General features: G+C 37.4%; 2 protein-coding genes across 2 annotated transcripts in view; both read left to right on the top strand.

Moving 5' to 3' along the window:
• The first annotated feature begins 485 nt into the window (after nucleotides 1-485).
• Nucleotides 486-19,646, top strand: si:cabz01021430.2 (gastrula zinc finger protein XlCGF8.2DB). The gene is made up of 4 exons (XM_056454569.1): nucleotides 486-528; nucleotides 3,886-4,014; nucleotides 10,567-11,983; nucleotides 15,940-19,646. Exons 2-3 carry the CDS (start codon nucleotides 3,930-3,932, stop codon nucleotides 11,376-11,378), a joined length of 897 nt encoding a protein of 298 aa, XP_056310544.1. The 5' UTR covers nucleotides 486-528; nucleotides 3,886-3,929; the 3' UTR covers nucleotides 11,379-11,983; nucleotides 15,940-19,646.
• A 2,402-nt stretch (nucleotides 19,647-22,048) lies between these two features.
• Nucleotides 22,049-26,905, top strand: part of LOC130221946 (gastrula zinc finger protein XlCGF26.1-like) — a 33,645-nt gene continuing 28,788 nt past the window's right edge. The window contains exon 1 of the mRNA XM_056454535.1: nucleotides 22,049-22,170. The gene's annotated coding sequence lies outside the window, so the exon portion shown is untranslated. The remainder of the gene's footprint in view (nucleotides 22,171-26,905) is intronic.

Here is a 26,905-nt window from a genome sequence, read left to right on the forward strand (position 1 = left end):
AAAAGTGGCTTTAAGAATTAATTTTTAGTATGTAACTTACTGTAACTTACTTACTTGTAACAAAACTAGCATATTTATGTAACCTCATGTTGGTATTTTCCACATCAGCAGCTTCCCACTACAGTAAATATAATGACCTTACTGCATTTAGTATGCTTATTTTTTTAGTGTGTAAAGCAGTGTGATCTAGGAAAATGTTTTGAATTTTAGCAAAAGCAGTTATTTGAGGAAAAAAAAAATCAAATATGTAGATTTACAAAATTATTTATTAGTTATCATTATTTATTACTTATTAGTAAATGTAAAAAAACGTAATCCAGACCCCGGGTAAAACCCCGAAAGTCTACACTGAATGACTGCTGGGTTCGAATGTGAGTTTTTTAAATTACTACTGATATATTTCATTATTTCTGCAGTTTTTAAGCGCTGTGTTCACAGGGAAGCGAAAAGGACTTTTGTTTTGCATTTATATGACGTCACCAGACTGCGCTGCGCTCCTGCGTCTGTTTGTGTTTCGGCTGAGAAAAGGTTTGTGTTTAACCATTTAACGCGCTCTGTGTGTTTGGTTATTATCTTTGTTCGTTAATTATTTATAATTATTTAGTTAATGTAACGTCGTAGTGTCTTTTCTTCCGTTAATGAGCTCGTTTTCTGTGATTAAACCCATTCATTTCACATCTGCATCATCAATCAGAACCAAATTCGCACTTGTTTTTTTTCGGTAACTTAAGCAGTGATGCCAGAAACGGACATTTTGAAACTCCGAATTATTTGGTTTTTGTAACGATTCACTGTTTTGAATCGCATTGAGGTAAAGTTAGGTTTATATTCGCACATTCAGACTTTCCCCTTAATAATATAATTTCATAAAAGTATTATCTGCCAAGTCTAAATAGCGAAATCATATTAGCAGCCAATGAATATCAAAGTGCAACATTGTTCACAGTCAAATAAACAGTGTTAATGTTGTTTTCAAGTCAAACTTGCATGCTAATTCCGATCGAATATTCAAAGTAACATGGTAAACAACATAGAGACTTTTAAATGAACGAATATGCGAATATAAAACCAACTTTACCTCACGTTGAATCGCTCCCATCGGAGAACTTGCTGTTCAAAACCGTAATGAACACAATTTAAACTGGTAAAGTGTAATCATCATAGTCTACTAATAGATAAAACCTCTGTTTAATGTGGTTTTCCAGGATTTTGCTTAACATAAACGTCTGTATTTTACTTAAAAACCCCGTATCCCTGCTAAAAAAAACCCAGCATATGCTGGTAAGGTATGTTTTGATATTGAGGTAAGTTAAAGTTGGTTTTATGTTCACATATTCAGACATTCTCCTTAATATAGTTTCAAAAATAATTATTTGCTTATTCTTTTTGAATTATTTAACTCTAAATAGCGAAATCGTATTATCAGCAAATGACTATTAAAGCACAACATTGTTCACGGTCAATTAAACAGTGCTAATGTTGTTTTCAAGTCATTCAGAACGAATATTCAAAGTACCAAGGTAAATAATATAGACCACCATTTTGAGGGATGTAAACAAAAACAATGGTCCCAATTACGTATTTCCTGTTTTACATTTTTCATTTCTGCAGCTTCTGAGAATCCAAAAAGCCACATATTGATAAATATTGTTATGATAGCTGTTTTAACATTAGGTTACGACTGAATTAACTCTCTCTGTACATTTATTAAATAGTTTGATAAGCAGGAATTGCTCACAGGCCAAAGACACCATCACATTAAAATGGTCTATAGGCAGCGTGACACCGAACGAATGTGAGATGTAAAACTAACATTACCTCAATAGTTTTGATGCTGGTCTTGCTGCTCTCAGTGCTGATCTTGCTGGTCTTAATGCTAGTTAGGAACAGCATTGAGACCAGCAAAACCAGCATTAATTGTAAAGCACTTTGTGACTCAATGTCTGGGAAAGGTGCTATATAAATAAACCTTTACTTGCATTAAGACCAGCATATGCTATTTTTTTCGTCAAGGAAAGTACAGCTAAATGATTTATTTAATTAATATCTAATATGTAATTACTTTGTACATGTATATACAAAACACTTATAGATAAATAAAAATATTCATAATGCAACAAATAAGGAGATGCAGTTTTAAACAGGATTGTTAAGTGTTATTTGATTATGTAATTTAATGAATGAAAATGAGAATGAAACATCTAAAATGTCTGAAAAACAAGTAATGATGCAATTGTTTAAATCTCATATATATATATATATGTATGTATGTATGTATGTATGTATGTGTATATATATGTATGTGTATATATATATATATATATATATATATATATATATATATATATATATATATATATATATATATGTGTGTGTGTGTATATGTATATGTATATATATATATATATATATATATATATATATATGGGATTTCTGTTGTTCATTTGGTTCTGAGAATTTTGTTCTTTATTAAAAGTGCCTTACAAATGTACAAACTCAGTCCTTGTCCTCAGCCCAATCGAACCTACAGCTTTAATAGTTTTATGCTAAAAACTGTTATTTAGAAGAAAAAACTTCAGAAATGGCAAGTTTAAGTTGTTAACATTTACATCAATTGACTAAAAACGTGAAATTATAAGTAACTTCTACAAATATATAATACAAATGAATTTGCAATAGTCTCTGTGCTTCTGTCAGTCCTGTCACATTTACATTAAATGTAACATAAAATGCGTGCAATGCACGTTTAGGACTCTGACTCTAAAGTGACATCATTAGCTGTTTCCAAGGATGCGTTTTATTATTAAATTGTATGATAATAATATGTATTAATAATATGTAAGATTTTATGCTTGTTTTTGTATACTTTGTTTGAGGATGACAAGCTTAAATCAGGCCCTGTCACATTTTTTGTAAGTGACCCACAAATGTAAGGGGCGATATAAATATAAGGTCCCATAAATACAGGGGCGTAGCAACCGGGGGGGGGGGATGAGGGGGATACGTCCACCTCAGGTTTAGAGACGGAGCATTTAGAAACAGGTGATTAAGAATGTAAACTTGTGGATTTCATACAGCTGCCCCCCCCCCCCCCCCACTTTTAAAATGTCCACTACACTCCTGCGTATATAGATAGATAGATATTTAAATGAATGTGAGTTGGCGAAAAACACAGTAACACCACTGAGAAACACAATGATTTTCAGTGTTAGCCATTAGAATAGTAACACTAGTGACAATTTTGATGAAAAGAGCATTTTATATAATGTCCGCTGAAATCCAATCACACACTGACAGTCATGATATACTCACTAGTTCAAGACGAGTAATCCATTTCTATTTATGGCCATCCATCGAGTGCGTTTACACTGAATAACAATAGGAAAGTGTTCTGTCAACATCAACACGAACAGTTTAAATACAGGAGCTCGTGAGGAGTTAAGGATGGGTTAATGATGATGTGCCCCTTCAAGTAAAGTCATGACATAATTATACATTAACAGCTCACGAGTTCATGTTGGTTACGTTCAGCTTAATCTTTATAATTCTTTTACAATAAAGGACTAAATGCTTCACATAAAGCCATGAGATAAAAGTGACAGCGGAGTTACAGTGTGCTTTTCTTCAGGGATCTTCAGGAAATTAGCCAAGGTATATCAAGAGTGATTTTTATTCCAAAATAATAGAAACATCGGTGACACAACTCCAGGGTACTACTTTTATTAACTGTTTTGTAAGGTTTGGCATTTCTTTTTTTGTAATTTATGTCATATTTGATTGTTATGAATACTTGTATTTTCGAGTAGTAGACTGATTGAAACACAGACAGAGATTTAGTTGTTGTTTATTATTCTTTCTGTTAATTTATTCTCCTCTTAAACACAGAAAGACCGCTGAAAACCGCATCTCCATGTGACACTGTTATAAAGATGGCGTTTATTAAAGAGGAGAGTGAAGACCTGAAGATTGAAGAAACATTCACAGTCAAACAGGAAGATCCTGAGGAGCAAACAGGTTGGTTTTGGGTCATTTGGTTCTCATTTAGATCTGCAGCTCTACACAAATGAAGGATTTAGAACAGGGGTCACCAATCTCGGTCCTGGAGGGCCGGTGTCCCTGCAGGGTTTAGCTCCAGCTTGCCTCAACACACCTGCCTGGGTGTTTCACCTAGTAAGACCTTGATTAGCTTGTTCAGATGTGTTTGATTAGGGTTGGAGCTGAAATCTCCAGGACACCGGCCCTCCAGGAACAAGTTTGGTGACCCCTGATTTAGAAGAATGGCACATCCTGGTGGGGAATTTAGCCATTCAAGAGTGTTAAACCAAACATCGCCGTCTATTCTTCTCCAATGTTTACATAGACTAAAAGATATGGCCGTCAACTCCATGACGTCTCCCATAGGTTTTTGAAGAGAGCAAATGAAGCACGGTGTGGCTAACCGTCGCCATTTTGTTCGCGCATCATTGCACCGACCGAGGGATACCAAACAAGGGCAAAGAGGTGGAGCGTTAGCGGAGCTACAGACGCCTGCTAGCATTCCGCCTAGACTGACTTTTCTTTGGGAGAAACGCTTGATACTTCATTACCTGCGACTCGTTTGTGTTCTGACCACATGTGTTTGGTTGTGGACTAAATCATTAAAGTGTTTAGACTTTTAAAAACACTTGTAACACATTGAGCCACTAAACATTGTTCTTATGACGTTTTTCCACAGGAGGAAAACGCGAATTACATCCAAACACTTCAAACATAGTCTGTGTTAGTAAATGCAAGGCTATTGATGAACTCCAGGCATAACACTGTATGACAACGCTTCAGATGACTGATCTAGAGCCTACAGCTAATCAATCTATCAGATTCTGGAGTGCATTACAGCTCTAAAGAAAATGATAAATGATCTTAAATAAAACAAAAACATTGATGTAGATGGTATATATGTATATGATTTCACTCACCTGGGAATTGGAGGGCACGTGAATGGTTTGTGAGCACAATTAAGTGCACACAGCATGCCATATCATCTGATAAATCTGATGTATATCTGATGTAGGAAATAATTCCAAAAGGACTGTGTAAAGCCACATTAAACAAAGCAAAACTACGATATAGTTCAGCGACTACTCTGCCAGAATGACATGACAGCGAGCAAAGAGACCTAGCTGTCACTCAAATGGCCACGCCCTTAATTATGCAAACTTAATAAAAACAAAACGGATGGGCAACGCAGTGGCACAGTAGGTAGTGCTGTCGCCTCACAGCAAGAAGGTCGCTGGTTGGCGTTTCTGTGTGGAGTTTCCATGTTCTCCCTGCGTTCGTGTGGGTTTTCTCCGGGTGCTCCGCTTTCCCCCACAGTCCAAAGACATGCGGTACAGGTGAATTGGGTAGGCCAAATTGTCCGTAGTGTATGTGAATAAGTGTGTATGTCTTTCCCAGTGATGGGTTGCAGCTGGAAGGGCATCCGCTGCATAAAACAAAGGCTGGATAAGTTGGCGGTTCATTCCGCTGTGGCGACCTCGGATTAATAAAGGGACTAAGGCGAAAAGAAAATGAATGAATGAAAAAAAGAAATGGATGAGTTCTAAAAAAATTCACCCCCCTCACAGTTGTCGTGAAGGGTAATCATAGCTATATGCACCAAAACCATCTTTTGTACCAGGCGGTAAACATGTTTTTATCAGCTGTAAAATTGCCAGTTTCACCCAAAGGCGAGTCGATGAATTGCAGTTTCAGTTACTTCCGTATTGGCTTCACAAGGGACAACGGGATGTTGCCGCTTGGGTTTACAGCGTGTCTTTCGCACCTAATGCTGCTTAATTTTTAAATAATTTTTTATCAGTTTAAAGATTCCAGTGCAGGATGCAGCGATAACTCAATACTTGCACTTGTGTGCATTTCTCTCCCAGATCACAAGGCTTTTTTAATTCAGCATGCTCCTGCTCTGGAACATACACTCACCAGCCACTTTTTTAGGTACACCTGTCCAACTGCTGGTTAACGCAAATTTCTGATCAGCCAATCACATGGCAGCAACTTAGGCATGTAGACATGTTCGAGATGAACAGCTGCAGTTCAAATTGAGCATTAAAAAGGGGAAAGAAAGGTGATTTAGGTGACTTTGAATGTGGCATGGTTGTTGGTGCCAGACGGGCTGGTCTCAGTATTTCAGAAACTGCTGATCTACTGGGACTTTCACACACAACCATCTCTAGGGTTTATAGTGAATAGTCTGAAAGAGAAAATATCCAGTGAGCGGGAGTTCTGTGGGGCGCAAATGCCTTGTTGATGCCAGAGGTCAGAGGAGAATGGCCAGACTGGTTTGAGCTGATAGAATGGCAACAGTATCTCAAATAACCACTCGGTACAACCGAGGTCTGCAGAAGAGCATCTCTGAACGCACAACACGTCCAACCTTGAGGCGGATGGGCTACAGCAGCAGAAGACCAAATTGAATTCCGCTTCTAAAAACAGGAAATTGAGGCTAAAACTGGACAATAGAAGATTGGAGAAACATTGCCTGTCTGATGAGTCTCGATTTCAGCTGCGACATTCAGATGGTAGGGTCAGAATTTAGCGTCAACATTATGAAAGCATGGATCCATCCATCCTTGTATCAACAGTTCAGGATGGTGGTGGTGGTGTATTGGTGTGGGGGCACACTTTGGGCCCATTAGTACCAATTGAGCATCTTGTCAACGCCACAGCCTACCTGAGTATTGTTGCTGAACATGTCCATCCCTTTATGACCACAGTGTACCCATCTTCTGATGGCTGCTTCCAGCAGGATAACGCGCCATGCCATAAATCACGAATCATCTCAGACTGGTGTCTTGAACATGAGTTCACTGTACTCAAAAGGCCTCCACAGTCACCAGATCTCACTCCAATAGAGCACATTTGGGATGTGGTGGAACGGGAGATTCACATCATGGATGTGCAGCCAACAAATCTGCAGCAACAGCGTGATGCTATCATGTCAATATGGAGCAAAATCTCTGAGAGATATTTTCAGTAACTTGTTGAATCTACGCCACGAAGAATTAAGGCAGTTCTGAAGGCAAAAGCGAGTCTAACCCGGTACTAGTAACGTTTACCTAATAAAGTGGTCGGTGAATGCATGTAACATAACACAGGGGCGTAGATTTAGGGTGGACGGAGGTGACCCGTCCCCACCAATATCCTCCGACCATAGAAATGTCCCCACTAATAATTGAACCCAAAATCACGCTGTCAACATTAACCTAGACACGCAGGTTGGAATAATGTTCTCTCCTCGAGTCCTCCCGCCCCCAAAACGCATATGGACATTTTGATTGGCTGTGCCTTTCCCTGCTATCATGTGAGAGGCTGTGGCTGCCTTCAGATACAAGCAGCGCCAAAAGCAGTGGATTGTTTATTTTCCCGTGCAGGAATAAGGTGTGTTGGGTGACACACAAGCGAGGATGGCGGCAGCAAAAAAAGGTGGACATAAGGTGCTTTTTTCAACGAAAGTGTAAGTCACATAAACGCAAGTTCGCTATTGAACGAGTCCGTCATGATAATGGCGGTAATGCTCTTTTTTCCTCGGCTTTAAGATTGATATAGATTGATATAGTCTGAATAATATATCCCGAAAACTTACTACAGAATAAACAGCTAAAATACAGTAAATGATCCCCGTCAGTTCCCCTCATCTCTCAGTGTAGCATGTCCAATTTCAGTTAAAGCAATTTGTCAGTAAAAATACAGCCTGTGTACGGGCATAATACTGATATATGAGACATGTTTCATTTGCACTATGGCTAAAATAAACGGACGTCTTTATTGAACACTCTTTATCAGTTAATAAACATTCTTTAAACATTACAGTATCAGGCCTGTAGCCAGCTTATTGAAAGCGGTGCTTATTTGTTTTCAGAACTAAAAACTAAACCTATTTCCAGTTATTCGCCTCATTTTCTATTTAACTATGAGGTAAAAATATTGCGTTTTAGTGACATTTTAAGAAGTAATTTTTGCTGGATTAGCTTGTCGGATGTCATAACCACACTTTTTGATGTACCAAAAATATTTTTAATCGTCGTCAAATTGCTTACCATCGTATTTTACTATTTTAATTGTTTATTTACAAATGTGCATTTAAACGGTAGGTTTTATATTACTGTTACAGTTACAAATTATGAATTTTTTAAATAAAAAAAATATGAAAAGATACTTATTTTTAAAAATACAAATTTATTATCATCTATCATTACATTTAAATGTTTTAAATTAAAACTGAAGCCTAAAGGCAAATAACAAACTGGCCAGCACATTCAACTTTCCTCGGTTAGAATTTGGCCATTTGAATAATAAAAAAATTCAAAAATAATAATAATATTCCAACTTTTGGTCTTTCGAACCATCCGAACCCCCCTTGGCTACAGGCCTAAAACTTAATAAACTGTATTAAGAGAGGATTAATTATTAAAATAATTTATTAACAGTTAAATAAATAATTGCAATATTTATATATATATATATATATATATATATATATATATATATATATATATATATATATATATATATATATATTTATATATTTATTTATATATATATATATTTATATATATATATAAATAAATATATAAATATATATATATATATATATATATATATATATATATATATATATATATATATTATATATTTATTTATATATATATATATTTATATATTTATTTATATATATATATATATATATTTATATATTTATTTATATATATATATATTTATATATTTATTTATTTATATATATATATATATATATATATATATATATATATATATATATATATTTATTTATATATTTATTTATATATATATTTATTTATATATATATATTTATTTATTTATTTATATATATATTTATATATATATCTGCGCCTATTCAAAACCACTCAGTGCAGGTACATCCTGGCTGCTAGAAGCTTCTTCATTGTCATTACCATATTTAGTAGGGGGAGGAGGCAGGGAGGAGTTTCGCGCTCATGCGAGAATATGCGTGGGATTCCGCGTACGCAGTGTTTCATACATCTGAATTTTTTACTGCGTACGCAATGTTTTAGTATGAATATAACGCAAGTCTTCGTACATGAGGCCCCAGGTGTTCTCTTGTCATGTGTTCTGATGTAGAATCTTGCGGTCTGCAAGGTACTTCCCATACCAAATAGAGATTTAGTTCTTCAGCAACTGGTTCACTTTTTGGTACCTTTGATAGTAGAAACGGGAAAAAAGCGTACCTAACCATACCGCTTAGTGAAAACAGACCATTGTTGTCCGTCCCAAACTCCTTCTAATGTCCTTATTAGTTTACTAGTTTACTATTTAAAAGGGGGTCCATCACACTGAAGTCCATCACAACTTCTTTTGTCTTTTTTTCTCCACACTATGCAACCAGTTCCCAATTAGCGAGCAGAGTAGGTGGTATGCAAGCTGGAGTGGGGGTTGACTGGTTTTCACTTTGGCTCCTAAACACCTTTGAGCTACCACTGATTCGTGCAAAGTATGCGGTCAGTAGGCTGTAAGTTATTAGTTTGAAGTATATTGGGGTCATAACTGATGGAACTAAAAGGTAGCCTGGGGGATTGTTGTATAGTCACACCTTAGTTAGACCAAACACCAACTCTTTCATTTGTTAATTTTTTCGTGGCTTAGTCACTTATTTATCAGGGGTTGCCACAGCGAAATTAACCACCAATTATTACGGAATATGTTTTATGCAGCATTATACTAGGTTTCCAACCCAGTACTGGAAAACTCATACACTCTCGCATTCACACACACACACTCATACACTAGAGCCAATTATGTTTACCCAATTTACTCTAGTGCAGGGGTCACCAATCTCGGTCCAGGAGGGCCGGTGTCCCTGCAGGGTTTAGCTCCAACTTGCCTCAACACAGCTGCTTGGGTGTTTCAAATATACCTAGTAAGACCTTGATAAGCTTGTTCAGGTGTGTTTGATTAGGCTTGGAGGTAAAATCTGCAGGACACCGGCCCTCCAGGAACAAGTTTGGTGACCCCTGCTCTAGTGCATGTCTTTGCACTGTGAGGGAAACCAGAGCACCCGGGAAACCCATGCCAACACGGGGAGAACATGCAAACTCTACACAGAAATGCCAACTGGCCCAGCCGGGACTTGAACTGACGACCTTCTTGCTTCTTGCCACACCACTCTTACCTTTTAGTAAAAATAAATAAAATACACAGACAACTTGAGGATACAAAGTTCCCACGGGGATACAAAAATCAGACCGTGCCCTTGTATTATCACTGCTGTAGCACTAGCTGGTAATTTAGCAAAGAGTTGTATTTGTCTTTGCTTCAATGACACATGATGTAAGTGGTTTTCGCACATTGGGTAAAGCGTTAGGGTTATTTAATACAGGTTACAGATAACAGTCACACTTGGAATATTTACATTTTGTCCTTACCTCAGATTTGATCATGTTAAATTAATAGGAAAGATGGATAAATTGGTTTCTATTTGTTTCCCTTTTGACATTAAGCAGTGGTTAACTTGAAACTTGTCTGTTTTTATCTTAGACTTGATTGTGCTGAAAAACGAGAGGCAAGAACTGAGTGAAACGGAGGAGAAGGATCATAATCTTATAACGGGAAACTATTTGATTTGCTCCCAGACTGAAAAAACTTCCTCACAAGAAAGTGTCACAAAGGCCAAACAAAAATCTTTCGCTTGCCATCAGTGTGGAAAGAGTTTTAGGCACAAAGGAAATCTTAACGTCCACATGAAAATTCACACTGGAAAGATGGATTTTACATGCAAACACTGTGGAAAATGTTTCATTAAAAAAGCATCCCTCCAAAACCACCTGAGAATTCACACTGGAGAGAAGCCTTACACTTGCAGCCAGTGTGGATTGAGTTTTGCGATTAAGACAACTCTTAATATCCACATGAGAATTCACACGGGAGAGAAGCCTTACACATGCTCTGAATGCGGATTGACTTTTACACACAAACAAACTCTTAATAAACATCTGGAAGTTCACACTGGAGAAAAGCCCTACAAGTGCTCTCATTGTGGAAAAGGTTTCCGTCTACCTGGAAACCATAAAGAACACATGAGGTCTCACAATGAAGAGAAGCCTTACGCCTGCCGGCAGTGTGGGAAACATTTCCGTTCAAGTGGTTACCTTAAAGAACACATGAGATCTCACACCGGAGAGAAGCCTTATACCTGCCAGCAGTGTGGAAAACATTTCCGTTCAAGTGGTCACCTCACAGTCCACATGAGAATTCACACTGGAGAGAGGCCCTATACCTGCCAACTGTGTGGAAAGAGTTTCAATCGGAATACGCACCTTACAAAACACTTCAAATTGCACTCGAGATAAAGGATTCATTAAAAGAAGAAACTCCCATGAGACTTGAGGAGTGGAGAGAGGTATTTCATGCATCTTCAGTCTGGAAAGTATCTTGCATATCAATGTAAACTTAAAGGCAAAGCTCTCGATTTACCTGTCAATCTACATTCCTACTCTCAAGATCTCGAATACAATTGGCCGAAATGAGTTTCCTTTTCAGGGTGGCAGGGCGCACTCTTATTGATAGGGTGAGGAGCTCGGAGTAGAGCCACTACTACTCCACATCAAGAGAAGTCAGCTGTGGTGGCTTAGGTATCTGTTTCGGATGCCTCCTGGCCGCCTACCTAGGGAGGTGTTCCAGGCATGTCCGACTAGGAATAGACCTTGGGAAAGACCCAGGACACACTGGAGGGACTATGTCTTTCGGTTGGCCTGGGAACACCTTGGGATCCCCCCGCAGGAGCTGGAGGAAGTGTCTGGGTAGAGGGAAGTCTGGGGTTCTCTCCTGAGACTGCTGCCCCTGTGACCCGGTCCTGGAAAAACGGATGAAAATAAATGAATGATCATGAACTTAAACAGCATTTTCAAACCAAAAATTAAAGATTCTTTAAAAAGTAAAGAACTACACAAACACGGTATGTCCATGCATGTTGAAATATTTCAAAGCCACTCTCCCTTTCACTCACTTGCTGTCTCTTTTTCATAGGAGCTTAATATTGGTGCAAGATATTAATGTTTGCTACAAATTCAGGTAGGGTTGTATCAACTTTGGTACCAGTCTGTATTAAATGTAAAACATCTATTTCCCACCAACATTTGGGCGCTGTTAAGCACATTCTTGAACACAGCTGATTGGCCATTGTGCTCAAGAGATAGGACTGTGACTGGCTGTGAAGGTCATCCATTTACCACTGCTGTTCACTAAGTGCAAACAGATACAAGGACACTGGAGCATGTTCATTAGATCTATTACCACAAACTTAATTCCTGGAGGTCCGCAACTCTGCACAGTTTTGCTTCAACTCTAATCAAACACAGCTGATCTAAAACAAGGTGTTCAAGACTACAAGACACTAGTAGGCGTGAACATCTTGATTAGTTAGATCAGCTGTGTTTAATTAAGGTTGAAGCTAAACTGTGCAGAGCTGTGGCCCTCCAGGAATTGAGTTAGAGACCCATGCATTAGCAGATCATTCATACACAGATCAGCTGATTGAGGTGGCTTGTATCTGTATCTGTTGAGTATCTGAACACAATACTTGGTGCCAAAGTCGATACTCTTGACAACCCTACATTCAAGTTCTTTTTAGCACTCGTAATAACCTGGTCACCCCATGTTTGTGAATTCTAACGCATACAGTTACACAATATAGCTACCTGTAAGTGCTGCATCTCAGCTGATAACTGTAGATCAGGGGTGTAAAAAAGTTCCTGGAGGGCCGCAGCCCTGCACAGTTTAGTTCCCACCCAACTCCAATATACTTACCTGTAGGTTTCTAACAAGCCGGAAGCACTTAATTAGTTTGATCAGGTGTGTTTAATTAGGGTTGAAACTAAACTGTGCAGAGCTGTGGCCCTCCAGGAACTGAGTTTGACACCTTCACTCCCATTCATGAATTCTCTCGCGGGGCATCATGGGTTAGCGCAGGCATGGGCAAACTCGATCCTCGAGGGCCGGTGTCCCTGCAGAGTTTTGCTCCAACACTAATCAAACACACCTGAACACCCTAATTAATGTCTTCAAGATCACTAGAAAGCTACAAGCAGGTGTGTTTGATTAGGGTTGGTGCAAAACTATGCAGGGACACTGGCCCTCGAGGATCGAGTTTGCCCATCCCTGGGTTAGCGTATTGAGCATCGTATATCGTAAGTCCGGACATACTACTCAGCTCGCATACTGTTTTTAGCATACTATTTAGTATGGAAGTATGCTATTTTGGACACAGCATGATTGACAGGTCTATTTGTTTAACTGCACACACCTCACAGATTCAAACCAACAACTCCCAAATTGTTTTGACATATTTATAAATAATAGTAAACTCATGAGCTGCGTGATTTGTAAATTCCACTCACACAGTACAAGACACGACCATATGAGCATCAATGTTTTCCATTTGCTCTGTTTGTGTTTGGAACCAATGAGGTCAAAATACTGAATTAATAAAATCTCTAGCTGATTTGCGTTATCCGGATGATCCTGTGTTATTAGTTTGCCATTTGCTATCTGAGAATGACATATTCTAGAATGTTGCACTCATTCAGAATCAAGATAACCAATCAGAATCAAGAGAACCATGTAATAAATACAGTTAATTTGCATAAACACAAAACCTTATAACATATTTAATTTTCAGATCACACCTGTAACTAAATAAACATTTGTAAATATATTTGAAAAGAACACAAAGCAAACACCAAGCCTTCTTAAACAAAACTGCCTGGGTTGCCTAGCAACAGCTGTCACACATGGTGGCTTACTGAAGATTAACAGAGTTGGGACTGGTCAGTACCTGGATGGGAGACGACATGGGAACACTAGGTTACTGCTTGAAGGTGTTCGTGAACCCTGAAGGTGGGGCTCACCCAGTGGTCCGTGTGGGTCCTAGCACCCCAATAGAGTGATGGCGACACTACTGACAATGAGGACCATCTTTCAGATGAATAATTAACACATGGCCCTAATTCTCTGTGCCCATAAGAAAACCCCAGGAGTAAAACCAAAAAGTCCAAGATATCTTTGGACACCCTAAAACAGCTTCAGGCCCAATCCTACTCTTTATTCCTTACCCCTACCCCTCATTTTGTGCATTCATGTGAAGGCGTAGGGGTGTCATAATTCTCTTTAGCTTGAAGGCGTAGGGGAAGGGGAAGTGCTAGATAGCCCTTGAAACAAAGAATTTCCAGGTCCACACTAGAAACCAAGGGGTATGAAAATTTGCCCGAATACAGCAACTACAACGGCAACATGGCTTTGCATGTGAGTCCGGAGATGCACAAATTAGTATTTTTTTGGTATTGGGCCTTCGGATATGTCTGACTGATTTCATGGTTAGCTTGAACAAATAAGTGCAGTAATCTCTTCACTCTCTCTTATCTACACTGGTGCTAACAAGTGCTGATTATCAGCTCATCAAAGGCATGGGATTACTAATGGCCGACTTATATTTACTCTGTTTGTGAAATCACTTCAGTTTTGTTACAAAATGGCTGACATGGATTAAAGGGTAGCTCTGTGTTAAGTGATATAGAAGGTGGAAAAAACAATATGATCTCGATGCCTTGTCAAGGGCCATCAGTTTCACCAACTCCTCCACAAGCTACGCCTGGATGATGGCGCTACTAGAGCAAGCTCCTTATTAGTTAATGCTGAGTTCAAGTCACACCTTGTCATTAACTTGAATTGTCCCGCAGGATGTCCATCGGATCTTTGCACGATTAATGCTTCATTCTTGTTTGGTGTGAAAATGTTTCCCAAGTTTGTCACCAATAGATTGTCCATTTTGGCTTCATTTTTTTGTGTGAAAAATTTAGGCCTCATTCGAGGTCTTATTTTACAGATTTTAAGACCCACCAAGGACCATATATTTTTTTATCATGTTGTGAAACAGAAATTTGTGGAATTCAATTGCTTAACTTTTTTACATGACCATTACCTTGGGATCAATGACACAATAGCCGCATTTCCCCTATCGGGCCAGTGCGAGCCAAGGCTTTAATCGGGCCAGGCCGGGCCAATAGCCCGGGAGGTTGAGAAATGAGGCCGAAATCATGTCGCGTTTCCACTGTCGGGCTAGTTGCTGGCAGCGCGTCACGCAAACACCGCCCCCAGAACGTCTTCTGAATCAAACGTCACACAACCCGTCACACAACCCGCCTACTTCAGCGGGAACAAAAAACTCTAATTATAACCACAAACACAACCTGGCATCACTACGAGAGCTGGAAGATGGAGAACACCGAAGCGATTGCTTTTTTACTGTTTGTGGTCTGTTGGTGTAAGGCCAGACAGCGATCCCTGGATAAGGACATTCGAGTTTGGCGGCATTTACTTCGAACACAGATTTTGGCGCGATAGCAAAACAAATGTTTGGGAAGAAAGCATCTTGTCTCCTCTTTACCTGACAGGAAAACTCTGCCTTTGTACGTAACCCCGCCCCGAAGCCCCAGTTGGCCCTCCTTGGCCCAAGGTATTCGGCGGGCCAAAAAAGGCCGGACGCTGGCCCCAAGGAAGCCCCGCTTTGGCCCGATTACGCCCCGGAAGTGATAGTGGAAACGCGACTGGCCTTGGCTCGCCCTGGCTCGCTCGCTTTAGGCGCGATAGTGGAAACGCGGCTAATGTGTTGAGAATCATTTTAGCACATCTGGTAAAGAGTTTGCTTGATTTTATACAGGCTGCAGATTGGAAAAGTATTTGTAATGTGTGCTAAACAAAGCAAAGGTTTGACCTTATTGAAATTACAGTTGTTTCATACACTTAATGGGTATTTCGGACATTTTTGGTTTTGATTCTTTGTGTCTAATTGTTTTTTTCTGTTGCTTATTGACATTAAGCTGGTTTTAACTTTTAACTTGTCTCTTTTTATCTTAGATCTGACTATCCTGAATAAGGAGAGGCAAGAACTGAGTAAAACAGAAGAGAAGGATCAACCTGCAAAGCAGCATATTATTGTACCTACAAAAAAGGACTTGATTTGCTCACAGACTGAAAAGGTTTCTTCACGAAAAAGTGCCAAAAGGACCACACCAATTAAATTTGCTTGCCATCAATGTGGAAAAACTTTCAGTCATCGAGGAAATCTTAACGTCCACATGAAAATTCACACCGGAAAAATGGAATTTACATGCCAATTCTGTGGAAAATGTTTCATTAAAAAAGGATACCTCGAAAGCCACCTGAGAAGTCACACTGGAGGGAAGCCTTACACTTGCAGTCGATGTGGATTGAGTTTCGGGCATAAACAAACCCTTAATATCCACATGAGAACTCACACCGGAGAGAAGCCTTACACATGCTCTGAATGCAGATTGAATTTTACGCACAAACAAACTCTTAATAACCACGTGAGAACTCACACTGGAGAGAAGCCTTTCATATGCTCTCATTGTGGAAAAGGTTTTCATAATCTTACAATCCATCATAACCACATGCGAACTCACACTGGAGAGAAGCCCTACGCCTGCCCTCATTGTGGAATGAGTTTCGCTCAGAGACATACTTTTAACGTCCACGTTAGAATTCACACAGGAGAAAAGCCTTACAAATGCTCCCATTGTGGAAAATGTTTCCATCATCCTGGAAACCATAAAGAACACATGAGATCTCACACTGGAGAGACTCCTTACACCTGCCAACAGTGTGGAAAACATTTCCGTCGAAGTGGTTACCTTAAAAACCACATGAGAATTCACACCGGAGAGAAGCCTTATACTTGCCAACAGTGTGGAAAGAGTTTTACTCAAAATGCTCAGCTTGCAAAACACATGAAAATTCACACTTGAGATAAACACTACAAGGAAAACCTCACAAAAAAAAGTCCACGTGAAAACATGCCGAATCAACAAGCAGTGACAAAAGCCTTATACTGCATTCACATCAATTGCGGAATTAAGCATTTGCATGGGAAAATGACATTTAAGGTCAATGTAATCACACAAACAGGTAAATTGCCTTTGTGCCGCATGAATGATGGGAAAATCATGTTGCGTCTACTGTGCAAGTTCAAATAATTCAGCTCGATCAGAACGTTTGCATGAGGTTAAACGCATCTCTCTAGTAAACTAAATCAAGAGATTCGGTGTTTTGCGTTTGGTGTGAATCCAGCATTAGAACGTGGTGGCATGTTGAGGTTAATAGGCAAAAACTTTTAATGGCCACATGACCACAGAGTTACCCGAGTTTCTGAAACTTCACCCTGGCTGGAGTTTTTAGAAAGTTTTGGTTTGTCACCTGATACTGCATTTTGGTATTAACCAAACTGCGTAGCAAAATAAATGCGGTTTTCAAAATATTCATGTTCGTAAGGACGGGCCTTTAGAAAGTTTGTAACTTTTTCATCCACATGAGACTTTTGAGGAGTACAGGGTCCTTTCATGCAACTTGAGTGTGGAAACAAAGAGCTGCCTTTCCTCTGTGTTACCTAAAACCCAAGAATGATGCAAACAGGGCCGGCACGTCCCTAGAGGCGACCTAGGCGTAGAGTAGTTAGGGTGGCATCTGCGGCAACCTCCCCGCCCTTCACTTTTGTCTGCGACACTGCATGAACCCCCCTCCCCCAAACCCATTTTCGTCCACAACAAACAAATCCCCCTCCTCCTGTTTTGCTCCAACTATAGTGACCTGGAGCACCAGTCTTTCCTAATGAAAAGGTCTCTACAGCATTTTCAGAAGTCTAGTGCAAATTGTTTAGGGTTGAAAAATGCAGTAGTGTGGCTGGAAAGTAACCACAGTGAAAGTTAGGCCATATTACTAAAAAAGGGCCTCAGTTCAGGGAGGGCCACAGCTCTTGACCCTAATTAAGCACACCTTATCGAACTAATTGAGTCCTTCAGGCTTGTTTGAAACCTACAGGTAACCTAAAGAGGCAGTCACACTCGAGTATGGCATGAGAAATTCTGTCTTATGGCGCTGTGAAAAGGGGCAGGATAAAAAAAATCATTAGACATCGATAAAGTGATACAGAGTACAGAAAGGTCACGTTTTGACCTTCTATTGGTCTCAAGCAATCACATGATGCAATTTCACAGGTCAGAGTTTACCAAGCTTGAACTTTGGAAAGCAGCAACATGTGGAACTTGATGCACAAGCTTGCGTCGCTAGTCTGCTGCATTCGCATACATATGAATGGAAGTCTATAGGGCGAAAAGTGCCGTTTTGGGGCCAAGTGACCTTGACTTTAGGAATCATTAAAATTATTAAAATCTGTGTGAACAGCCCCTTAAAACTAATGTCCCATCTTCAGTTTCGTACTCAGGTGCGCTTTGCACTCAGACTACAAGTGTAGCACGCCAAAGCCCAACCCAACCGCGCTCGAGACCACCTCTTCCAATGGGGCCAGGGCCGGCAAACTAAACCGCACCTGGGCATGATTCAGAGTACTTACACTTTTCAAATGAACTGGGAAATGGGGGTCAACCGTACTCTGGAATGGTACAGATAGCCTAGTGTGAGTACATTCTTAATATGTTGGAGCAGAGTTGAAACTAGACCCTCCAAAGTTGAGAGTTGAAGCTGCAACCCTCCAGGAACTGAGTTTGACACCCCTGCCCTAGATCGTAAAACATTAATGTAGGCTAGCAAACGCACACTGTTCATAACGTTTTAAGTAGTGACTGTAGTCCAGGGGTGTCCAAACTTGGTCCTGGAGGGCTGGTGTCCTATATAGTTTAGCTCCAACTTCCTTCAACACACCTGTCTCGAAGTTTCTATTCATTCATTTTCTTTTCGGCTCAGTGTTATCCAGTATACGTTTTATGCAGCGGATGCCGTTCCAGCTGCAGCCCAACACTGGGAAACATACATTCTTGCATTCCCACTCATACTCTACAGCCAATTAAGCTCATTCAATTCACCTATACTACATGTCTTTGGACTGTGGGGGAAACCAGACCACCTGGAGAAAACCCACGCCAACACTGTGAACATGCAAACTCCACACAGAAATGCCAACTGGCCCAGCCGGGCATCGAACCACCGACCTTCTTGCGGTGAGGCAATCATGCTACCCACTGCGCCACCGTGACACCTCGTAGTTTCTAGTATAATATTGTATATAATGTATAAAAAGAGCTTCAGCTGTTTTAGGTGTATCTAATTGGGGTAGGAACTAAACTTCAAAGGACACCAGCCCTCCAGGACCGAGTTTGGGCACCCCTGCTGTGGACGCTCTGAACAACGGCAAATGCTTTTAAATTTTTTAGACGCTTTCTGTCATTATACAAGTCTGAAAAACCATTACATTTGCTTCAAAGTACATGAAGACGGCGACTACATTAATAAAAAAGGAAAATGATTTTATGATTGTACAAACATTGTGTGACTACAAGCACAGATGTTTTTATTTATGACCAGGCAGTGTAAATGATGTACATATTTGAGGGAGGTGACCATGGTTTTACTACTATTTTACCACTTTTCCTTATTTTATAGTTGTTTGCAAGATTTATTTAGAATATTGCTCAGCCCATTGGTCAGCTGTAATGATTTTAAATGTGCTCTATAATTAGTTTTATTGAGTATAAATAAATGAAGCTATCAATACAAACCACAGGAAGCTACATGAGCACATTGGAATCGCTCTTGGAAGCATATATATATATATATATATATATATATATATATATATATATATATATATATATATATATATATATATATATATATATATATATTTAACAAAATTAAGTATGATTATTTTGTCCATATCCAGCATACATCAAGCTGCATGTTAAAGTGGGGCTTATTAAGTTTTATGACTGACCCAAATATGGTCAATAAGGACCAGAGATGTATAAAGTACAAGAGACCCAGACTTAAGTAAAAGTACAAGTACTCTATCAAAAAGTGACTTGAGTAGAAGTAAAAGTGCTCTTTAAGCACCATACTTAAGTGGAAGTACTAAAGTATTCAACATTTTTTGTACTTAAGTATTGCAAGTAGTTTATTTCAAAATTTACTACTCAAGTACTGAAAGTAAAAGTACAAGTATTGTGTAATGTAGTTATTAAAGAATGCAGTCAAAAGACATCATATTGTTTTGTTTATTTTAAATCTCTTTTTTGGGGGCACGTCATTAAGCAGAACGAAAAGAAACATGACTTACAATACTGTTTTTCTCTCACACTTGAAGCACAGATCTGACAGATTATAACAGCTTTAACACACACCTTTCAAAGTTGTGTGTCACAAAAACAGTCCATAATCCACTCAAAACGCTATTGAAACCCATTTTCGGATAACAATTTACTGGTTGTGAACGCTGTAAACGAACGTTCTACTTTACTTGATTTTGATTTTATTGTAAAAAAAAGAAAACGTGTATATTACTGTGTTAAATGAAAATCTGAAATATTTTATGGCTTATGGCTATGATTTAGTATTCAAAAATGTTTCATTTTGATTATGTTTTAATTAAATTGGTCTTAAACTTCATATTTTTTTAGTATATTTATTCATTCTGGTACTTTTACCATAAACCAACATCTCAACCATTTGGTAGATGCTGATATTTTAGAAATTATGGGATGTGTTGGGGGAAAATGTATTGATTGTGTTAACTAGCGACATTAGGAGTTAAGAAATGCAATAAATAAAAAAATTCTATTGTTTTTTTTCTTGGTGTGACAGTTAAATGGTTACTTGTAATAAAATTGTGTCCTTTAATACAGCAGTAACATATATGAACTGTACCCTTAATTTGACCCGCTCAAAGAAAACACTCTTTCTGAATGTATCAAACAAAACTCATGCACAGAAGACAGCATGAGCATTTATAGCAAATAAACTAATGTAAATATTCCCCCGCCTGCTTTTTAAACGCTGACAGGCAAGGTCTTACACCCCTTTGACTGGTCATTATCTTCACCTTCTCAACAGAAAGGGCTGCTATCGGCTTTAGAAATGAAAGCGTTGTTCACTGATGGCGGGAAGAACAGCCGCGGTTACAGTCTATGTGTGTATAATACGCGGTTATCACAGGTAATCTATAATAGACACAGTGGAGAAAACTTGCACCTCATACACGCCCAGGTCTGGATCCACAAGTATTGCTTTAACAGCCAAGAGGAGATGAACAGTTGAGTCTCACAACATTTCTCTGTAGTAGTGAAATAGCGGCTCGTGTGCTGTGCCGCCTTCACTCGCCCTCACGCCTCCGTCCTTCGCCACAGTATTGCGACACCGCACATAAGAGATAAATGACGTCAGTACGTAATAACCCGTTATGATCTATTACTGAACCGATATCGACCATTTTGACACCTCTAGTAACGAGTAACGATGCAGCTCATAAAAAATCTATCGAAGTAAAAGTATTAAACTCATCAAAAATATGTACTTAAGTAGAAGTGGAAGTAGGAGAAAAAAACAATACTCCAGTAAAGTACAGATACTGCCTTTAAGTACTTAAGTACAGTAGTGAAGTAGTTCTACTTCGTTACTATACATCTCTGATAAGGACCATCTGATTCTTTGCTGTATTTTATGGAATAATAAGTAAGCATATAAAAACGTTTATGGAGATTTTTTTCCCCACTATGTGAATAACAGAACAATTTAACTTATTGAACCAATGCAGTATGGCCAGTTTACGTAGCCTGATTGGTCTGTATGGCGTGTCATCCGAGCACCTCCTATTGACCAGGGGTATTTTCCACATCAGCAGCTTCATACTACAGTAATAACATAAACATTTCAACATTACCTACTGAATTTTACGCTATTTTAGTTTACAAAGCAGTGTGGTCTAGTAATAATTTAGCAGAATTCACCAAGTTTAACGGACAAAAGCAAAACATTGCAGTAAAACACTGAAGGAAATTGTTAAGAAAAAGTCAAATAAATATGTAGCTTGCTAGTACACGTAAAACTGTAATAAAGACTCATAAAAGTCTGCACTGAATCACTGTTGTGTTCAAATGTGAATTCGTTGAATAACACTAATATATTTACTAATTTCGGTGTGTTTTTGTTCTTTAGTCTGCAGTTTGTAAGCACTTCAGTAACGGCGCGCGACAATAAACAAAAGACTTTTCTTTTGTATTCACCACATGACGTCATCACAGGACTGCGGCGCGCTCCTGCATCTGTTTCAGCTGACGAAAGGTTTGTGTTTATCCATTTAACGCGTTTAAATCAACGCAACTCGCTCTGTCTTTGTTAGTTTAGTATTAAGATATGTATTGTTGAATGAAATGCTGCTGTGTTTTATTTCCCCCATCATTATTGAGGTTGATTTGCGTGAGGAAACGTTTATTTACGTCAAAATGTAATCTATTAAACATAGTATATGTATATAAGCCATTAAAGAAAACACGTCTCGATTTAATGTATGTTTTGCCGTGAATTCATAATGTTTAACATAACTATAAGGCGGCAAACGTATAATTAAATATATTTTAGGTGACCATTAAACTGATAAATGGAAAAAGAAAATAGTGTGGCAAATAATCGATTATTTATATCAATAATCATCAAATGGGAAGTCTTTCACTACCTACTGACCTATACTGAGGTAAAGTTGGCTTTATATTCTCACATTAATTCATTTTAGAGCAGAAAGAACTTGCGATGCTCTACTTTAAATGTTTGGTCTTAGCATGTAAGGTAAATATGACTTCAAAACAACATTAGCACTACTTAATTGACTGAATAATGTTGTACTTTGATAGTCTTTGGCAGCTAATATGATTCCCCTACTGAAAAATCCAGCTTAAACCAGCCTAGGCTGGTTGGCTGGTTTTAGCTGGTTGACCAGCCTGGTTTTAGAGGGGTTTTGGCCATTTCCAGGCTGGTTTCCAGTCATTTCCAGCCTGGTCTTAGCTGGTCAGGCTGGAAAATGACCAGCAAAGTCCAGCTAAAACCAGCTTGACCAGCCTGGTTTAAGCTGGACATAGCTGGTTTTGGCTGGTCAAGCTGGTTTTAGCTGGATTTAGCTGGTCATTTTCCAGCCTGACCAGCTAAGACCAGGCTGGAAATGACTGGAAACCAGCCTGGAAATGGCCAAAACCCCTCTACAACCAGGCTGGTCGACCAGCTAAAACCAGCCAACCAGCCTAGGCTGGTTTAAGCTGGATTTTTCAGCAGGGTCCACCATTTAAAATTTGCAATGAATACTTTTCTGAAGTTAAATTAGGAAGGCTAAAGTCCAAATACGCAAATATCAAACCTGCTTCACCTCAATCTGACCTATAATGTGTTGGGGGTTGTAGCAGTTGAAGAAACCGTTGGCAGCACTGTCATAGAGACTGAGGTAAAAATACTATTATATTATACTATTAAACAGGGTGTCCGCAGGGTCTTAAAATGTCTTAAATTTTAAAAATATCTAAATTTTAGGCCTTAAAAAGTCTTAAATTTACTGAAATGTTATGTTGTAGGTCATAAATCATTTCAAACAGCTCTTAATTTTGCTTTGTCCAAGTAAAAGCTACTCAGTCGGGCCAGCATCCATCCAATTACCAACAATACATCTCAATTAAATTTTATTTTTGTTTTACATTTAAGTTTTTATTGCAAAGAGATACAATTCACAACAGCAGTTAGACGTTTTCACAGCAAATTCCCCATTAAATTCCCTGATCAGGGAAAGATAAGTAAAGACAATTGTATGATTCCTCATGATCATACCAGGTCATTACAAAAGAAATCTTTAGTGTTTAACCCTGTATAAGTCTAAAATGTCATTCCTAATGGTCTTAAAACTGCCTTAAAAAGTCTTAAATTTGACTTGAAACCTGCAGAAATTAAAATTATTAATTATTATAATAGCAAACTAAACATATATTACATGCCAGGGAGCAAGACAGAAATATATCTTTTAAACAGATTCACAGTTTTTAGTTTTCTTGTTAGTACTTTCAGAAATCGACGACATAAAGCTTTAGATCTTTAAGAAAAGTTTGCCGCCTCACAGCAAGAAGGTCATTGATTCGAGTCCTGGCTGAGTCAGTTGGCCTTTCTGCGTGGAGTTTGCATGTTTTCCCCGTGTTAGCGACTTGGCGTGGGTTTCCTCCGGGTGCTCCGGTTTCCCCCACAAGTCCAAACTCATGCGCTATAGGTGAATTGGGTAAGCTAAATTGGCCGTAGTGTGTATGGGTGTTTCCCAGCACTGGCAAGGGCATCCACTGTGTAAAACATATTCTGGATAAGTTGGCGGTTCATTCCACTGTGGTGACCCCTGATTAATAAAGAGACTAAGCCAAAGGAAAATGAACGAATGAGCAAAATCTCAAAGGTTTACGCGTACGCATTTGCGTATAAAATATTTAGCTTGAAATATAATAAGATTAAATGAATAAACATCTGTTCCTTGTGATGATCATATTCTAAAATAACATTTTCATATTTCAACATAACATCAGGGAATATATTACAAAATATACCTAATGTGTTTTCCAAAAGATCTTGGTATACTCACTTGGTGTAATTCCAAAAAAGGTGAGACTGATCGTCAGTTTGGTGATCACAGAAGGAGCAATTCACATCCAAATCTTCAGGAAAAAACCTTTGTAGGATAGCACCTGCGTATCATTTTATTAGATACTTCATGGAATTTATTAATAATTTCTGAGGTAAAAACTATACTTTTTTCCAGTTAATATTACCTAAATGTCTGTTCCAATAATAGACAACATTAGGACAATAGATCATCTCACTCTGAAATAGAGATTACAGATGTTATTTGGCTTTGTGGAGACTAAGGTAGGTAAATAGGTGACTAGCGAAGCGCGGCATTGTTCACAGTCAATGAAATAGTGCTATTAATGTTGTTTTGTAGTCATACTTGCGATTTCAGTAGTGTGTTAAACAATAGAGAGAGAAACCGTGTAACAAGTTGTCACGGAATGTGCGAATATAAAACCAACTTTATTCATACCTGCCAGATTTTATACGGGGGTGCGCGCGAATTGAACTAGGGAGGTTGAGGGTGGGGGGGTTAAGGTGCGCGCGAACTGTGGAGCAGGTATGAAGACGGTTGCTTGTTGGGTTCAATAATATCCAGCTGCAGGCCCGCAGAACCACACGTTTCAGGCACACACGATCTAGGCAAACCATATATGGTTACGACGGATGTTAACGTTATCAACGTATTCTCGGACATCATCATCAATATATTTTTACATATACTGTTAATAAATATTGCACACAATAAACAATAGTGTTTACTATTTCACAGAGATTGCGATCTAGACCGGCGAATGGGGAACGTTGTTTCCGATCGCCATTCAATATGACTGAACAGTTTTCATCATAGATGATCAGTCATTATTATCTGACAGAGTCAATATCGCAGATAGTCGTTTGCTGACCTTGCTGAACGATCTAATTTGCACACGTTTAATTTATATAATGGATTTATTTAAACTGAAGGAAATGATAGTAAGTTAATATAGGCAATAATGCATCTTTATATGTAATAAAAATCTTTTTACATGTAATAAATGTATAACACTATTAATATTTTACTTAAGCGATTTATTAGTTTTTATTTGCTTAATTTCCTAATAACTTTTTATTAATGATTTCCCAATTTCCACATTAAATACTATAGTCATTTATAGTAAGCAATATATTGTTTTTAAACCATAAAGTACTGGTAATTTTTTGTAAATATAGTTGCAATAAATTTAGCAATACAAACAAATGAACTGTTCATTAAAAAAATTATATATATATATATATATATATATATATATATATATATATATATATAACTACTATATTTAGCTAAACTGTATATATATATATATATATATATATATATATATATATATATATATATATATATATATATATAAATATAAATTACAGTTGCTACAGTTTAGCTAAATATAGTAGTTATATATATATATATATATATATATATATATATATATATATATATATATATATATATATAAAATATTTACTATATATATCTAAACTATATATATATATATACACACACACATATATATATATATATATATATATATATATATATATATATATATATATATATACACACACACACACACACACACACACACATATATATATATATATATATATATATATATATATATATATATATATATATATATATATATATATATATATATTTATATATATACACACACACACACACACACACACACACACACACACACATATATATATATATATACACACACAGACAAATATATATATATATATATGTGTGTGTGTGTGTGTGTATATATATATATATGTGTGTGTGTGTATATATATGTATATATGTATGTGTGTGTATGTGTATATATATATATATATATATGTGTGTGTGTGTGTGTGTGTGTGTGTGTGTATATATATATATATATATATATATATATATATATATATATATATATATATATATATGTATGTGTGTGTGTGTGTGTGTATGTGTATATATATATATATATATATATATATATATATATATATGTGGGTGTGTGTGTGTGTGTGTGTATGTGTATATATATATATATATGTGTGTGTGTATATATATATATATATATATATATATATATATATATATATATATATATATATATATACAGTTTAGCTAAATACAGTAAATATTCTATTTATATATATATATATATATATATATATATATATATATATATATATATATATATATATATATATTACCAACAGTTGCTATAGTAGTTTATAATCAGTTAAGATAATCAGTTTATAACTATATTATATATTGTTTAAATGATTAACTATAGTAATTAATTTTAATGTGACACAATATTGTTTGCTTTTATATTTGACAACAAAGCCAAGTATGATAATATTAAGATCCTAAGTTTATTACTTAATCCTA

This window comes from Danio aesculapii, chromosome 4, assembly GCF_903798145.1.
Source record: "Danio aesculapii chromosome 4, fDanAes4.1, whole genome shotgun sequence".
NCBI classification, from domain to species: Eukaryota; Metazoa; Chordata; class Actinopteri; order Cypriniformes; family Danionidae; genus Danio; species Danio aesculapii.

Coding starts and splice junctions, on each gene's coding strand:
- si:cabz01021430.2 (XM_056454569.1), top strand. CDS start 3,930: ATGGCGTTTATTAAAGAGGAGAGTGAAGACCTGAAGATTGAAGAAACA. Junction 4,015..10,566: donor AGATCCTGAGGAGCAAACAG/GTTGGTTTTGGG, acceptor TTTTTATCTTAG/ACTTGATTGTGCTGAAAAAC.